At 48.7% G+C, this 18,277-nt stretch overlaps 1 protein-coding gene across 2 annotated transcripts in view; it reads left to right on the top strand.

Moving 5' to 3' along the window:
* Znf362 (zinc finger protein 362) overlaps window positions 1–18,277 on the top strand; it is a 34,979-nt gene that overhangs the window by 15,847 nt on the left and 855 nt on the right. For both annotated transcript variants that reach the window (XM_046468781.2, XM_046468780.2), the window contains 6 exons: window positions 1,374–1,437; window positions 1,611–1,857; window positions 5,341–5,668; window positions 6,406–6,630; window positions 15,265–15,343; window positions 15,466–15,624. In XM_046468781.2, coding sequence (XP_046324737.1) covers window positions 1,375–1,437; window positions 1,611–1,857; window positions 5,341–5,668; window positions 6,406–6,630; window positions 15,265–15,343; window positions 15,466–15,624 — 1,101 coding nt within the window. In that variant the 5' untranslated portion in view covers window position 1,374. The remainder of the gene's footprint in view (window positions 1–1,373; window positions 1,438–1,610; window positions 1,858–5,340; window positions 5,669–6,405; window positions 6,631–15,264; window positions 15,344–15,465; window positions 15,625–18,277) is intronic.

The following is an 18,277-nucleotide window of genomic DNA, read 5'->3' as shown; positions in this document are numbered from 1 at the left end:
CTGAGTTCAATCCCTAGTACGTCAGGGGGGAAAAAAAGCATTATAACTCTAGTGCTGCTTTTCAAATAAAGATCATAAAAGATAATTTGTATGAAAGTTCTTTCTTAAAATGTTCAGATTAGGGGATGGGATTGTGGCTCAGTGGCAGAGCACTTGCCTAGCATGCTTGAGGCCCTGGGTTCGATCCTCTGCACCATATAAAAATAAACAAATAAAATAAAGGTATTGTGTCCATCCACAACTAAAAAAAAATATTTAAAAAAATGTTCAGATTAGTTCATGTCCTTATTGAGGGTTTTATCCTGAACTCTATTCTTATAATTCCAGTAGGGACTTCTCAAGCTCATGGGACCTGGAAAAGAGGTAGAAGGCTCTTTAATTTGGCCTTCCCTCTCAAAATAAACAATTTTATTTAAGCAACAATACCAGGCAGCTAAATAATTTCTGTAAGAGAATTAAGAGAAACTTGATAGGGAGCAAGTCTTAATGTGATATGTCTGTGCAGCAAGGTCCCTGTAAGACACTTCTTGACTTACTCTAGGGTCACAGAAGACTCAGACCCTCCGGACGACTGAGATAGCACTGAGGGCTCACCCTTCCTACAGCCCTGGTTGAAAAGGCCTTCTAACCACACAGGCCTGCCATGGAACTTGCCAGAGTGAGGGCCAGGAATCAGACTGTCACACACTTTGCCTAAAGAGCCCCAGACTCCCCTAGCTTCAGGCCTCCAACCCCTCCTTAGGTACAGCATCCTGGTGCACATCTTGTAGGTCAAATGTGTCCACCAACTCCTGTTTCTAGATAGCTTTCCAGAAGTACCATTTCTTTGTCAAAGGACAGTAATCATTTGGGTCTCCATTTGGATCTCTAAGTCATCCTGCCAAACTGCCCTCCAAAAAAGCTGTAACTGGTGACCCCAGTTTGTCCCCTGTATACTGAAGAGGAGGCCTTTATTCAAGGGAGCAGTGGACAGAAGGGCAGAGATAGGGGATGGACAATTGCTTCTGCTCTGTGGCCATTTACAAAGTTGCTGCAGGACACCCCAATTTATCTCTGGATGGGGGCAGGGGGCTTTTGTGTGGAATCCATGGGGTTGGTTCTGCAGCTTAGGAACCTACTGGGGAATGGAGATTTGTTGGGGTTGGGGGGGGGTGTCCTGGGAGTGCTCTGGTCTGGATGTGACCTTTGCCCTCTGGGGCCCACTGAGGGAGATACTAAATTCCAGTGTTATGAGCCTGAAGATGTGGTTTCCCTGAGCCCCGTGGAAGGCCTGCTCTTCTGGGTGCCAAGGGAAGGATTCCAGACACTGGCTCCAACTGGAGTGTGCATAGCTGATGGGAACCTCCTTGTGACTGTCGCTCTCTCCCCCGCAGGATGGCCGAACCTCGATTTAACAACCCCTACTTCTGGCCCCCTCCTCCCACCATGCCTAGCCAGGTAAGACCGACATCACCCCTCCAGTTGCACCCCGCGTTGCAGCCGCTTCACTTTGCCTGGGTTTGGTCTGTGCCCTGCGGGAGAGGGGCTCCAGATTCACAGGGGGATGGGGTCCAGAAAAGGGGCAGGGCGCGGCCCAAGCCCCCTCAGCAGGTCTCCTCTGTCACTCATAGCTGGACAACCTGGTCCTGATTAATAAAATCAAGGAGCAGCTGATGGCGGAGAAGATTCGGCCACCTCACCTGCCACCCACTTCAGCCTCGTCACAGCAGCCGCTGTTAGTGCCACCCGCGCCCGCTGAAAGCAGCCAAGCTGTCATGTCGCTGCCCAAGCTGCAGCAGGTGCCCGGGCTGCACCCGCAGGCCGTGCCGCAGCCAGACGTGGCGCTGCATGCGCGGCCAGCCACCAGCACGGTCACAGGTGGGCAGCCCCGGGTAGGCTGGGAACGGGGCGGGCCTTTGGTGGGCGGTCCTTGGCAGGGAGTGGGCGGAGCCTGGATGGGCGGAGACTCTGGTTGGCCGGGGAGAGTGGGCGGGGGAAAGGGCGGATCCTGGGAAATGAGGTGGAGGCTGGTGAGGCCTGGGCAGATAATTGGTCAGCTGAGGGGACAGGTCTGTGTCGGCTTGGAGAGGGCTTCATAGGTGAGAACAGGATGGGCGGGGTTGGGGGCTGGGAAGCTGAGGGGTTAGGGAGAGAGAAGCTTGAGGTGGCTGTGGGAGGGGGGAAGACTAGCCATAGCCATCAGATGTCCTCTGACCCTGTACTAGGAGGACTCCCTTCTTCCAGTGGACAGGAGGAAGGCTGGGGCTTGCCAGGGAAGCCAAATCAACCTAGAGAACCTTGAGACTAAAGAGAAGAAACTTGATCAGATTGGGGGAACAAGAGACTTTCTTGGTGGAGCCAAATTGCAAGGTTGACGGCAAATGAGGGAAATGGAGCGGAAGGAGTGTGTGTAGAAAGCAAGAGAAGGCTGTCTGTGTGGGTTGAGGAGGACCAGAAGATGGTGATAATGATGAAGGTGTCAATGGCAGCTTACTCCCGATAGCTTCTGCATTTACTGATAATCATTTTATTACCCACCTCACCCTGTGCAGTGGACAGATGCTATTAGTATTAGCTTGAACAATGGACTGTTTTTGATTTACAAAAACAGTAATTTCATGTGCTTCACCCTAATGTCTCCATTCAACAGTTTAGCAAACCAAGATAGAGAAAGGTCAAGTCATGAAACCAAGCTTTCATGGCTAGGAAGAGGCATGGCAGGCAGTGTGTTCCAGGGTCCGAGTCTTCTCAAAAGAAGTAGGCATTGGATAAAGAAGGCTCAGCAGCTTGGACTTTACCCTGGCAGTGGGGAGCCACAGAAAGGTTTTATGTAGGGGAGGGGGTTGCTCAGCTTTAGGTTTAAAAGCTGAGTCTGGCTGTTGCGGCGACATAAAGACTGGGTTGTTGGGGACAAACATGGAAGTAGGGAGACCTTCAGGAGGGCGGTGATGTGAACCAGGCAGTGGTAGTGGATATGGAGAGAAGTGGGCAGATGTCAGGAGATTGAGAAAGAAGAGCAGGCAGGGCCTGGTGCTTCCCAGGATGTAGGGGGTGAGCACAGGGAGGACGGGCTGGAGACGATTCCTACTCTGTGGCTGGGATGGAATCCACAGAGGAAGAGGTTTATGAAAGAACGGAGCTCAGTCTTAGCCTGTGGCTGAGGTGGCAGGGGACACTCAGGGTAGGTATCTAAGGGTTGGAGCCCCCTGATACCCTACTTAGAGCTTAGACAGGCTTTTCCAGGAGGCCACACTAGCTAGGTCTTTCTTCTTCCTCGGGCTCACCCTCTACCCCCAGCCAGGTGCCTCTGCCTCTCTCCCTGCCTCCCTCCCTTCCTCAGAGATGCCCAGAAATTGTAGGGCTGGTGGGCCTCCCCAGACTGCAGCTGCACTCTGCACATCTCCTGTTATTATGATTTTATTAAATTTATTTTTTCATTATAAAAGCAATATTAAAAAAGCAATATAAGCATATTAAGGGAATTTTGGAAAAAAAAAAGAGAAACTAAGAAAAAAAGTCGCTCATAATCTCCAGCTCCTAACCCTGCAGCTTAAAGAGCCTTTTGGTCCATTTCCTTCCTTTCCCATATTTTTTTTTTAATATGTGTGTGTGTTTTGCTGAGCTTGTGGTAGAACTGGAGCCATGATTTAACTTGCCCTTCTATCATCAACATGCTTATTGCACTTTTATTGTAAAGATAGTAACAGTCATTATAGAAAATTTAGAAATTACAGAAAAACTGAAAGGAGAAAAAATTAGGCTTAGTCCTATAATTGTTAGAGTTTTTGTACATTTTCCCTATATTTTATTTCCTTTAATCATAGATGTGAAAAGTGGATGAATTCACCAGGTAAAACAACCAAGTAATACAGAAACTGATAGGGAAAGCTTGCAAATCTCCTATTACAAAATTCTCCTCCTTCCCTGGATAGGAGACTAGCGTGCCTCTTCTCAGATCTGTTGCGAGTGTTCACACATGCCCACATTGTCCGTGTGTACCTATGTATTTTGAGTGTGTGTGTCTTAAAATAGATGCATTCACAATGTCTGTGACTTGCACTTTTTTTTAACCTGGCAGCACATTTTGGCAATTCCTCTCTGTCGCTGCATTCCATCTATTCTGTTTCGTGGCTGTGCATGAAGTTCTCCATCATCAGGAGGCCCCACATCTGTTTACACAGCCCCTGCTGACCAACGGGTTATGCCCAGTTTTGTTTAATCACAGTTTTGTATGAGAGGCCCCTGTACTCAGATCTTTGTGTTCATGTGTAAATATTTTTTATGGTAGGTTTCCAGAAGTCAAGTTAATTTACTTGATTGAAAGTTATGTACATTTACAATTTTCATGGCTGTGGCCAAACTGCCCTCCATGAAGACTGCAGAAATGTGCACTCCTGGGGTACTGTGTGTGATACAAGGCATATCTCTTGCCAACTCTGGATATTTTCTTTCTCAATGCAAAGATTTTTGTGTTCTGAACCACGTGATGAATGCCATTTTCATGTTTTTGTCTACTAAACTTGATATTATACATCTAGTCCTCTCATATTTTCTTTTCTTTTTTTGGTACTGGGACTTGAACCTAGAGACAATTTACCACTGCTACATCCCCAGGCCTTTTTTATTTTTTATTTTGAGAAAGGGTCTTAGTTCTGAGGGTCTCACTAAGTTACTGAGGCTGGCCTCAGACTCAGGATCCTCCTGCCTCAGCTCCTGAGTTACTGGGATTACAGATGTATGATAGCCACAATGCCTGACCTAGGCCTCTCATTTTTTAAAGAGAACTTTTATTATAGAAGTTCTTAAAAAAGTTTACTGTCGAAGAATTAGAAAGTACAGGTTAACCAAGAAATTATTTTAATCACTCCTATTATTCACATCACATTTTGGTCCTTCTACTTATGTTTTTCTGTGCACACACATGCAGGTTTTAAAAATGAACATAATGGCAAGTTCAGTAGATGAGATTAATCACTGTATACTGAACACTTTCTAAACAATGTTGCGTATTTCAGTTGTCTCTAAATGTTTCTGTATAAATAACACAGTAGTGAACATCTTGAACCCAGCACTTCACACATTGCAAGCATTCTACCACTGAGTTATAGACCCCTCGGCCTCTAAGGCTCTAACTCAGTTTAGACTTAAAATGTCTAAGGTATTTGCTCTCTCTCTCTCTCTCTCTCTATCTCTCTCTCTCATTCTCTCTCATTTAGTTCCCCCTGGGTAATAATTTATGAATGGGAAGGGGGAACTCACAGAGGCAGTGCGACCTGCCAAAGTCACACATCTGGACAGTTGGGGCTGAGGGGACCTCTGCAGCTCCCCTCATCCCTACCCCCAACCTGTGTGTCTTTGCAGGTCTGGGGCTCTCCTCCCGAACCCCGACTGTGAGCACATCTGAGTCGAGCACCGGCACCGGCACGGGTACCAGCACCCCGTCCACACCCACCACCACCAGCCAGAGCCGCCTCATCGCCTCGTCCCCTACCCTCATCTCAGGGATCACCAGCCCCCCCCTCCTGGACTCCATCAAGACAATCCAGGGCCACGGCCTACTAGGCCCCCCCAAATCTGAACGTGGCCGCAAAAAGATCAAGGCGGAGAACCCGGGGGGTCCACCTGTCCTTGTTGTCCCCTACCCCATCCTGGCCTCCGGCGAGACTGCCAAGGAAGGCAAGACGTACAGGTGGGGATCTTGGTGTGACAGGACCAAGAGATCTCAGGGCAGGAACTCATGCTGAGGGCTGGGAAAAGGGGACCTGGGGCTGAGGGTGGGGCTGGGGTCCAGAGGTTGTGGTCTCCTGTTGAGCCCCGCCCACGTCTCAAGCCGGTTTGTGGGAGAGAATTGGAATAGAGCCTTCAGAGGAGGTCTGTGGTTGGCATTCCATCACAGTCTAGTGTGGCAAGAATGCATTTCTCCTCCCTTTAAGTGATGTCCTGGTCACGTGTGAGCCATCTGAACTTTCAGAACCTGCCATTGGCAAAGCTGTAGCTCCAGGGATTCTGAGTTAATGTTTTGGCAGTGGGAGCATCAAAGGAAACAGGCATCTGTATTTCTCAAAAGTCCCCGGAGTATTCTAATGTACAGCTAGGCTGAGAATCTCTTAGCCTGTTAGAATCTCCTTCCCCAGGACCATGGGCATGACCCTGGGCAAGACCTCTTCCCCCTGGATCATGGTGCCTGTCTTCCCTGAGTATAGACCTGCTCCCCAGGCTGCTGCCAATGTCTCCCAGACTTAAGGCTCTGCTCCCCCAGACTGGAGGGTCCCCAGGCTAGGAGCCTGTCCTTATTTTTCCCAGATGGGCCTGTGCCCTCTGGACTCCTCATAGACACAGGGTCCTCCAACATGGAAGATCTCCCCAGAGATATCCTACAGGGGCTGGGGTGTCTTGCCAGGTGTGACCCTGCCTCTTGCCCTGCAGGTGTAAGGTATGCCCGCTGACCTTTTTCACCAAGTCTGAGATGCAGATCCACTCCAAGTCACATACAGAGGCCAAGCCCCACAAGTGCCCGCACTGCTCCAAGTCCTTTGCCAATGCCTCCTACCTGGCCCAGCACCTGCGCATCCACCTGGGCGTCAAGCCCTACCACTGCTCCTACTGTGATAAGTCCTTCCGACAGCTCTCCCACCTCCAGCAGCACACCAGGTAGGTGGCCTGCCTCATGCTGCCCTGCGGCAACCCATTCAGTTCAGCACCTGTGGCCCCCAGGGGTCAAGAGCCGGTTCCTTTGGTGAGCATTCTTGGCCTTCTTTGATTGGGCCCTCGGAGCCCTTGCTGCTACACTACCCCTCACACCACCCCTCTCTCCAGGTCTTTGTTCATGCGGTGTCCTTTTTCTGTTTTCTGGCCTTCTCCTGTCCATCTCTCAGTCCACCTTTCTCCCAGAAGCCCCCTGGTCCCCACGCTGGGTAAGGAGCCTGGTCTCTGCGTTCCCACAGGCCCGGTGCATCCTCTTCTTATCAGTGGTGGGCTGCCATGTGCTCGTACACTGCTCCCCGTATATTTGAGCTCTTGAAGGGAAGGGCTTGGTTGTCTCCATTTCCATATCTCCCGGGTGTGGTACATATGGGCATCTGTTAAATATGTGTGGAATAAATAGAACTAGTTCCTGTAGAGCATACGATTCATCCATTTAACAAGTGTTCGCAGCGCCTGTGCACCATGCCAGACACGGTTCTAGGTACCAAGGACACGGCCAGGAATAAAACAGACAAAAACCCCTGCCCATCGGGGCTTACAGTGGGGCTGAGTGTGTGAAAGGGAGACTCAAAGATAAATGCTTTAAGGGAAGAAAAGTTGGTGCAGGGGAGTATAGACATCAGAAAGGCTGTCTCACCAAATAAAAATACCCTAGGTATTTAAAGAAACAAATCAAAGGTTTCCAAGATTGCAGTTCATCTGTTCAGAGGGGAAGAAACACGGTTTGCTCACACGATGATTATCATCTCTGGAAGCGTGGTCCTGTGTCTGCCAGTATCAGCATGGTCAAAGGCAGGGAGAAAATTGTTTTGCTGTGAAGTTTGTCACTTACTGACAAAACTGGAGGTTTTCTGTCTTCTGGGACTAATACCATACAGAGGGACCTCTATACTTTGTTTTGTTTTTGTTAGTTATTCATTTGTCTCCATGGTCTTTGTATCCTTTATCACAAGGTGCAAAATGTTTTACCTTGTCCATTTCTCTGACTTTGGGGTATGGTTTGTAGGTTCAGTGGTAAGAACAAATGACAGAGTGGCCACAGGGAAAGCTGTCAGCCTGTTTTCTCATTTCCCTGCCTCCTAAGGCAGAGATCTGACCACATAAGTTTGTTTCAGCAATTTTCTGATGTTGTCATTACTTTGATTTTATTTCTAAGGTGGCCAGTGTTATGGACACAGGTGTAGGTAGCAAGGTGTTGATTAGTAAACGAACCCTCCTGGTTGCATGGTTCTTAAGATTATGGCATATGATAAGCTGCAGAATCTAACTTCTGTCAGGAGACATTGTAAAGCTCTTGGGCCAGAATTTTAAGTGTGTATGTGTGAAAAATGTTTTCTTATATTAATAGAGATCAGGAACTTAGAACCACCAATTCAACTCTGCCAGATTGCATAATGGTAGGAGTACCCTCTTTTTTGGAGACTCCTCAAGTTGGAAGCTCAGGAACTGATGGTTTTTTATCGTCTTCGAGGCTGGAACTCCCCTGCCATGGAGCAGTGCCAGTCATTTGCCTGAGGCCTGGGGAGGCCTCATTCTCACATATGAAGTACTGTCTTATGAGGCTTGTCATGCCTAATTAAATGGGATTTGTCTTTAAATGTGACATTTCTGGCATAGTCATGGTGACAAATCTGATTTACCCAATTATATCCTGTTAGGAAAGAGGACAGATTCTTATTGAACTATATACGGAATTAATGATTGTGAAAAGAAAGGGGTCTCACTAAAGGCACTTCGAATATTTTTTAGCAATTATTCTGAGTAGTTTTGTAGACGAGGCCAATTTCGTATGTTGTTCTCAGTAGGATTATTATTTTTAAATTACTTTGATGATTTTTAAAATTTTTATAGCTCCCCATGAATTCTGAAGGGTTAGTTTGAACAGGGCGCCATTTAAGGAACAATTTTACTCCACTCTGTTAAATATAGCCTCCTAAATTGAGAACTGGAGATGGACCCAAGGAGAAAAAGGTTTTCTCAGATGCCCTTTGGAATATGAGACACTAACCACAGTGAAATGGGCTTCATCCTGTCCTAGATAGTAGTTCTGTTCCTCTGACCCTGGGTTAACTGGTCCACTTTGCTAGGTTGTCCACTTCTGGACCAGAAGATCCTGGATCCTGCAGTGGCTGCCGGTGGTGATGTCACTGGAAACCTGCACCCATTTGGCTCTTTCCTGAAGTACATAGAGCCTAGCGTGTGTGTCCCAGCCCCTCCTGAGGCTGCGTTCTCCTAGGCGTTCTTTCAGATGACTCCATTTCTGACTTGCCACTCAAAGCAGAGGCCTTAAGGCAAGCTTGAAGTGGGAAGTGAGACCTGTGGATAAGACTAAACGAATCTGGTCAGTTTATTATAATAATCAACACTATCAGAACGGACGAGAGCAGAGGCTTCTATGAAGATACAAGGCATGATCTGTTTCTCAGATTAAGTACGTATTATATGCAGCAAGGGCATTGGCCAATCTTCAGGGTCTTTCATTTTATCTCATAAAGCTTGAGTTATGGTTATTATTAATTGGTAAGGGTATTTTAAATCTAGAGACCTATTTTTCTTTAATGGTGTTGGGGTTCAAATACATGTCGTTATGAATGCTAGGAAAGCGCTCTACCACTGAACATTGCCCAGCTTGAGGCAATATTTAAAAAAAAAATGCTTTTATGTTTGCTTTTTTTGTGCCAATTTCTCTGTGTTAGAATTATGTGGGTTTTTTTTTTTTGGTTTATCTTAAAAAGCACACAAAACACCAGGTGCAGTGGCGGCCCTTGCCTATAATCCCAGTGACTCAGGAGGCTGAGGCAGGAGGATTGCAAGTTTAAGGTCTGCCTCAGCAATTTAGTGAGGTCCTAAACCATGTACCAAGACCCTGTCTCAAAATAAACTGGGTGATTTAGTGGTTAAACACCACTAAAAAATCCCTAGCGTGCGCGCGCGCGCACACACACACAACACAAAACATATATTTAATGTATATGCATATTGTTTAGTTAAATGTAAAATGAGTCCATTGAGCTCTCTTCTTGGTTTTCCACCTTTCTTATACTGCACACTTTCTTATACAGCTGTCCCTTCAGCGTTCAGCTAATTAACAATATGGAGAATACAAAACAGGCCCAATCATTCCGAGCTTCCCTCTTTTTCTGAAGCCTGGGATCAAATCTTTGGTGTTGCCCAGCGGCCATCTGGAAACTCCAGGAGCATTTGCATGTAAAAGACACCTTGCCAATTTTATTATTCTGCACTAGAGGACTGAATTTGAGAAAGGCTGCAGCATGAAGTGGACAGAGTCCAGTTGAAAACAGACATAGTAGCAAGTAATAATAATGATGAAAAATTCTGTGTGGTGTTTTTTTTTTTTCCAGAAGTAGACTTTGTTTAAAAATATCATTTAAGACCATGTCCAAAAATAAATAAGTAAATAAATAAAAATTAGTAGGTCCTTGAAGGAGAGTATTTTACCAAAACATCCAGACCCAGGGATTACTCTCCATTCCTGAGGGCACAAATTTCTTTTCTCTTTTTTCCTTCTGTGTGATTAAAGTTCATAATGGCAGGAAACCAAGCAAACAACATAAGAGGATTCTATCAACAACTGGAAAAAAATTTATAAGTCACGGGGCACTGGCACATATAATTAAGCCAATGTGTCCTAGCCCAGTGGTAAAGAGATGGGTGTCCCAGTTGCCCCAAAGTCTCAGAGTCCTTTGGACAAACAGATAAACAAAGCCAAACCTAAAGAAGCAACCAGATTTCAGATTCCCCATCCTCTGCTGTTTGACAGAGACCCTGTCTTGTTTTCCTGCCTCTCGGCAGGAAGTCAGACAATCAGGTCATATCATTAATCAAATGCGTCTTTCCAGTGTAACTGCCACTAATGATGGGGAGAGGAGAGGATCGTGTCCAAAGCAGAATCAGCCCTGGTCTGGTGAGAGAGGAACAGTCTGAAGAGAGTGAGGAAAGTTGTTCCTAGTTGTAGAGAACAGTGTACCTGGGTGACGCTTTTGGGGGACATAGTTTAGTGGCACTGGTGAACCTAGGCATCTTGGGATGTCCTGTGTTGACAAAGGAAGGAACAACAAGGAGAAGAAAGGAGGTGACCTGTAAGTGTAGCCCGAGTCCACATTTGAGGATCAGCCCAGCAATTAATAAATACCACGTGTACTTATGGAGAAAATAGAACATTCCCGTTACAGTCAATCGATGACAGAAAAACAGCAATTGTCTCTCGGAGTTAGCATCTGACTAAGAACCATCCCACGTCCGCAAATGTCTCAATGCAAAAGTCAGGGATAAAATTGTTTGGGGAGAGAGTAAATTATAGGAAAGGGCTCAAGGTTTTATCTATTTGTGGAACCTAGTGCTAGACAGAGTGACGTATTTGTTTGTTTGTTTATTCAGGGTGCAAAGTATGTTTGGTGTTTGTTTTTCTTTTCCTGACTCTGATTTTACCAGCATGCCTAATGATAACTGCGACAGGGGGGACAGAGTCATTTTGATTTCTCAGTCTGATTATAATAATGGTAGTAACATCTTCAGCTTTTCCATATCAAAGAGCTCCTGCGTGCCTGGCCCTACACAAGGTGCTTTATTATACAAGGTATCCATAAAGTTCTGGTACTATGGAAACTTGTGTTTCTTTGTAAGAGATAATGAATTTCAAAATGCCAGAGAGCAAATCATTTTTAAGAAATATTAACTTCCACTATATCTACCATTGTTTCAGTTACAAAGCACAAGATGCAACATTGAAGCCATTTAGTAGTGGAGTAAATACCTGAGAAATACGAGAAAAGTGAACGTGGAAGATTATTATTATTCTAATGGGTAAAGACAGCAGCGACAACTACTCCGTCTTCTGAATCCTTAGTAATCTTACTTAAACATTGAATCATTTCCCTTTATTTTACACAAATCATTTATCTTAGAGATTAATGTATTAAAACTAACATGGCGGAATGTTTTATGAGCACCTTTTATGTACGGTCCTTTAATTGCTACAATTTTCACAATCCTTATTATTATCCCCATGTTAGAGATGAGGAAACTGGGGCTCACGGAGCCAGTCACTTGCCCTTGGCACACAGCTAAGAGGTGGCAGAAGTGGGATTCAGGCTCAGTGCACAAGGAGCAGCCTGGGCTGTCAGGCTGCAGACTAAGCTCGCGTGCACACGGGGTGGAGGTGCTGGGCAAGGAAACAGGACCAGTCTTTGGGGCTCCCTGTGGGCCTGGGGTTATGGGGACGGAGGAGCAGTCCAGGAGCACCAGTGCTGCCCAAGCAAGGGGCCCCCTGGGGTTAACGTGGGCACCCCATCCCTCTTCAGGGGGGAGCCAGGCCTGGGTGCTCCCCTGGTGGGAAGATGCCCTGGAGTAGGATTCCCACAGGAGCAGTGGGGGCGGGGCCTGACCTGCAGTTCAGAGATGGAGGTGAGAGCCTGGTCCTTCATTCACCCAGCAGCTGCTCCCTGCAGCCTTCTTTGAGCTGCCCAGTGCTGGTGCTACACACAGGGACAACTCAATGGTCAGGGACAGGCCCTGTCCTGGAGGAACTCCCACTGTGACCTAGAGACTGGTGGATGACAGTGGTCAGTATGAGGTGGAGGTTGGGGAGGATCAGCTGGGCCCAGTGTCGGTTACAGTGGCCCTTCCCAGCAGAGGGAGAAGCCGCGCCAGCAGCGGGAACAGCCTGAGCAAAGGCTCAGAGGCTCGCTGGGGAAGGTGGTGGCAGGGTAGTGAGATACCAGCGAGAGCAGTGTCGGGAGGAGGCGGGAATGTAAAGGGCCTTGAAAGCTGAGGCAAGGCCTTGGGGCTCTGTCATGGAAAAAGGGAGAGATGGTGGCAGTTACTGCTCAGAGCCTTGACCAGGTATGATTCCCATGGCTGCTGCCGTGGCTGAGGTCAGGGGCAGGTGCTAAGGCCAGAGTCCGGGAAAGGGGCTGGGCTGTTGGTGAACCTGGGTAGGAGGAAGCCACCGGGAGAATTTTCTGGTCAGGAGGGCTTGGCTAGGTCCCCAAGGGGGACCGGAAGTCCCTGGAGAACTATCAGTTAGTCAACAAACACAAAATACACCTCTGGAATGGAAGTTGATTATGTGGAGTATATTCTGTTGTCAGCTGCTGACTTTAGAGAGAACTCACTTTCCTTTAGTCTGCAGCTAGTTATTGTGTCCTCTGTGCGCTGAGGTCATGCCCACTGCTGGGGAGATGGTGGTAGATGAGACCAGAGGCCTTGCTCTCGAGGAGGCAGCCGAGAACGGTGACCAGACACTGAAGTGTGGACACACTTGTGGGAGTGGGGTTTCATGGTGCTAGGCAGGTAGGCTGCAGGGGTCTGACCTCTTCTGGGGGTTCGGAGAAGGCTGTCCTGGACGTGCCCTGAGAAGGGAGGGTGGATTTGGGCCAGGGTAGCTGAAGGAGAGGTGGCAGGACCGAGGGCTGGAGGAGGAGGAGCTCTAGATGCCGGAATTGCCAGCGGGGCCGGGCTCGGGGCCGGGAGGGAGGACTGTGGGCACGAGCCTGTGAGGTTGAAAACTAAAAGCGATGCGTGTTCTGGGGGCCCTCAGGCCCTCCCTGCCACCTGCTCTCAACCAAACCCACCCCACCCTGGAGGGGAATGAGGAGAGGTTGAAATGGAGGGGTGCTGGCCACTGGTGGAGCTGGAGCAGAGGGTCCTTCCCTTGTAAAGACAGAGCAGAGGCCTGGTGGACCACCCCACCACGTGCAGGTCCATAGGTGCTCTCAGAACTGGGTCAGCTCCACTTGGCACATCTAGGTGCAGTCTGTGAGCCGGGCCCTAGCCTTACCCTGTCTTTGGGGTTCCCTGTCTGGTAGACTGAGAATCCAGAGGTGTCAGCACTGTGGGGAGGAGCTGCCAAGCTCTGGGGGTAGGGAACCCTGGGTCGGGTAGGGAGGAGTGCACTCAGGAAGGATGAGGTGACACTGGGCAGAACGGGGTGCAGCGAGGGCAGGGCAGGGCGGGGAGAATCCTCAGACGTGGTCTCCAGGTAAGAAGTGGTTCCCTGACCAGGACGTGGTGCACAGAGTATGAAGGTGAAGCCGGGCCACCGATAATGGCCCAAGTGACACACTGAAGAATCCCGACTGGCTCTGGGTATAACAGCAACCAACATTACAAGCTCTCTGACAGCAGGAAGCCCTGTGACCCTAAGTGCAGCACTGGTCCTGGCTACAGGGCCTTGGTCTCTGAGATGGACAGTAGGCGGAGCAGACCTGGGCTGTGAGAGGGCGAGAGGACCCTGTTTGGCCCAATCTGCATTCTCCTTCCACTTAATGGTGCTCATTGGCAACTTAGGCGAACAAGGTTTGGGCCCAGCCGGCATTTCATTGCCTACTGGCTTGGCACAGAGGGTCTGGCAGGATGGGTGCCTCTGGGCCAGCTGGGGAGCTGGCCCTGGAGCTGGAGTGTGCAGCACAGGGAAGGCCACCTGATGGCATGTGCCAGGCGCGTCAGCTGCACTCACAGCACCATCCACCACTCTGTCCCCACCTGGCTGTTGGACAAGAGTGAGCTGTGGTCAGCCATCAGGATATCACCTTCTCAACTGGTCCTATCCTGTTGTGTGTAAAACTGTCCCCCGTGTTTCCCAGTCCCCAACCTTGTTCAGTTGTTCACAACACTGACTACCTTCTGCGTGTGAGTTATTTCCTTATTTTATGCTTACGGTTCTTTTCTGCCAGGCGGTAGTTTTTGTCTGTTTTGTTCACTGATATATCCCCAGTGCCTAGCATGGTGCCTGGCACACAGGAACCTGGTGTGATAAATGTTGAATGAATGAATAATAATTACTGGCAAGACTTTCTTGAGTGCTACTGTGCCAACTCTCGGCTGAGAGCCTTACATGTATTATCTGGTGCACTTTTCACAAAGCCCAGTGAGGCAGGGATTGTATTTTTATATCCATTTTGTAGGTGAGGAAACCAAGGCTCAGTGATTTGCCCAGAGTCACCCCACTAGTAAATGGTGGGTCCAGGATAAGAACTCAGGAAGGGGAGTGGGGCACAGGAGCTATCGTTAAGAACACAGAGGGACTGAGCTTCAGGGCCATGGGCCTGAATTTTCTAATACATGAGGGTGAACATGTCACCATCATGGATATATGTCTGACATGGAGAAGGCACAGGAAATAGAGGCCAGGAGCCATTCAAGGGGGATGTCCTTCTTCTGCGGAAGGAGGCAGGGTGGGAGGGAAGGTCTTCACAGCACTGTGAATCCATTCTTTTCACAGTGGCAGAGAGGACAGAAGGAAGTCCAAGCAACCTCCCTGTGCTTAGCTGGAGGCTGGCCTGGGTCTCTGAGTGGTGCTTTTCGTAGGGCGGGTGCAGAGGGACCTAGGGGGAGTGGAAAGCCTTAGTCAGACTCGCAGTGGAAGCTAGAGAGGGAAGGAGAGACGGTGGCCTTTGAAGTCCCTAGATCTCTCTGTGGGCTCACTCTTGGCCACTGAGGAGAGTGGGTCAAGGGGACCGAGTCTAGTGTCTTGGGAGCAGAGGTATGGCCCAGGGCAGCCAAGGACTTGCGCCCAGGAGCTGGTCTGGGACCTCCTCCTCATCAGGCTGCCCCTTGCAGAATCCACACAGGTGACAGACCCTACAAGTGCCCACATCCTGGCTGCGAAAAGGCTTTCACTCAGCTCTCCAACCTCCAGGTGAGTGCCTGCCTCCCTCCTGTGCCCCAGGGACACAGCCGCCTCCCCAAAGGGAACATAAGAAGGGGGGGGGCGAGTGGGGGGTCCCACTGCCTCCTGACCCCCTGCTGTGCTCCTCACAGTCTCACCAGCGCCAGCACAACAAGGACAAGCCCTACAAGTGTCCCAACTGCTACCGGGCCTACTCGGACTCCGCCTCCCTGCAGATCCACCTCTCGGCCCATGCCATCAAGCACGCCAAGGCCTACTGCTGCAGCATGTGCGGGCGGGCCTACACCTCGGTGAGTGCCAGCCCGGCCCCAGCTGCCTCCCCACTGTACTGACTCCCCACTTTGCAAGCAAAATAACAGGCCCAGAGAGGGAAAGGGACTCCTCACGATCACAGACAATGGCTTCTGCTTCCCACTTCAGTGTCTGTCTGCCCCAGACCGAGCTGGCCACCTTCTGCCTGCCTTTATCCTGGGTTTCTAAGGCCCTAGAATCCTCAAGGTAGTGGTGGGGGCTGGGCACCCTGCTCTGTGAGTCAGGGAGAAGAGTCTCCTTGCTTCCTGTAGCTGCAATCCCCATTATGGACACAAGGGGGCACAGTGACTTGGCTCAGTCACTCTCATCTCAGGGAAGGCCTGAATACCACCAGAAGGGTCATTGCATCCAACTCCCTGTCCCTGGGTGGGAAAATTCCCCAAATGGGGGCCTTTGGTCACCCAGGTGAGTCACTTTTGTTTGTGCTTTAGGTTCTTTAAATATTCTGGTTAACAGACTCTCATACACCCAACATAGGGATCACTGAGCCTCAGGTTCCTCATCTGTCAAATGGATTAACTCATGGGGTTTCTGGCTGGCAGAGTAGTGCCAAATAAACCTTAGCTAGTGCAATGACTTATTCACCTGTTGTTTACTGAACACTCTGCCAGACTCTTGGGAATTGGATACCAGACATTTATTATCCTCAGGAAGGTTAAAAACTACTGTTGGAGATAGATATTAAACAAGTAATCACACACATAAACATTTAATGGAAAATTGTGATCACTGCTCTAAAATAGTTTCTCAACCTTATTGACATTGAGCAGGATACCTTTTTTGTCATAGGGCGCTGTCTTGCATCTAGTAGGATGCTAAGCCATGTCTGGACTCTACCAACTAGGTGCCAGGAACAATAAGTTGTGACCATTGGAAATGTCTCCATACATTGCTATATGTCCCCTGGGGGTCAAAATTGTCTTTGATTGAGAATCGCTGCTCTAGGGATTAAGAGACAGCAGCAGGGGAAACTATAAAATAGAGTTGGGAAGGTTGAAAGGTCCAGATAAGGCTATCTGAGAAAGGAACATGTGTTAGTCAGCTTTCTGTTACTTTGGCAAAATACCTGAGATAATCAACTTTAAAAAAATGAAAAGTTAATTTTGGCTCACAGTTTTGTAGGTTTTAGTCCATAGTTACTCCTGTTGCTTTGGGGTCTGTGGCAAGACAGCACATCATGGCTGGGAGCATGTGGTAGATAGAGCAAGCTGCTGGCCTCATGATGGCCAGGAAACAAAGAGAGGACGAGGAAGAGGCTATGGTCCCAATATCCCTTCAAGGGCCTACCCCCAATGACCTAACTTCCTCCCAGTAGGTCCCATGAACTGAGGACTAATAAGCCTTTAATACGTGGGCCTTTGGGAGACATTGTAGATCCAAACTAGCAGGACATTTTGATGAAGCCTTGAAGGATAATTAAATGAAGAGGAGAAAGAGGGGCAAGAACCTTACATGTAGAGGACAGTTAGTGCCAATGCCCTGGGTGGAATAAAAATGGTGTGTAGCAGGAATTGATTGGGGGGCCTTGGGAGCCATTTGGAAACTTTGGATATTTTCCCAGGTAGAATGAGAAGCTGTTCTACCCCTGAGAGTGTCAGAGAGCATGTTGTTGAAATGTCAGTGTCACTCTGGGTGGGGGGTGGGGTGGGGTCATCATAGTCAGGACTTGTCAGGTGCCAGCCAGGGCTGCTCTTGCCCAGTGCTGAGTGTGTGATATTTATCCTCCCTGGAGTCGAGTCTGTGGGGCAGAGGAGAGCTAAGAGGACAGACCTGCGGACGAGGGTCCCCAGGAAACCCCCCTCAGCCACTGACCTTCAGTCTGTCCCTGCGTCTCCCAAGTCCCACACTCTCGATGGCCCCCTTCACCATCTCCAGTCCCGCCTTATCTGAACCCCTAGTTTTTAAAGCAAAACCTAGACATCAATTATTTCATTTGTAAATGAAATTTATGTCTCTAATGATAACTCCTTTTTTTAAAGAGAGCATTTCCACATATCTAATACTTCTATATAGTCAGTGTTGATGATTTTCATTTCTCCTGCATGTCATAATTTTATTTATTTGTGATGTTATTTTTTCAGTCTTTATTAATTTTTGCAGTGTTATTTTTTAATCAGTATCCAAATAAGATTCCTATATTGTACTGGGTCAATGTATCTTTTAATCCAGAATTCCCCCTTTTCTTTGCTATACACTCGCAGAAGAGTTTCCTAGGGTGGCTGTTGATGGGTGCCTGTCTAGGTCACCATGTATTATCACACTGTCACATCTGAGGGCTTCCTCTGCTACATCTGAGCAGGTCCAGGTATGAGGCCCTGGAGTGGCAGCTGGGGACCCAGAATGCCACCTTGTTCCTGATCAAGGCCAGTGGGTGATATGGTGTAGCTTGAGGTCAGGGGTCTACAGTGAGCCTGGGTCCCTTTGCTCACCTACTGGTGCTGCCTCAGGACAGATTTAGCAGAGCCTGTGAGGGTCCCAGGCCTGGCTTTACCCCTAGGGTAGGTCCAGTGAGGCCAAGACTCCTACCACCACCTGGGAAAAAAGTAGAGATTGGGGAAAAGAGTGGTGCCCTCAGCCCCGGCTGCATGCTGAGGGCTTTATTCATATCACCATGACAACCCTTCCCTTCCC

The sequence above is a fragment of the Marmota monax genome, unplaced genomic scaffold (genome assembly GCF_021218885.2).
Source record: "Marmota monax isolate L192 unplaced genomic scaffold, Marmota_monax_Labrador192_F-V1.1 WCK01_AAM20220418_F8-fsc00008, whole genome shotgun sequence".
NCBI lineage: Eukaryota > Metazoa > Chordata > Mammalia > Rodentia > Sciuridae > Marmota > Marmota monax.
Note: the sequence above shows the minus strand (reverse complement) of the source record. Positions and strands in the feature narration are given on the sequence as shown.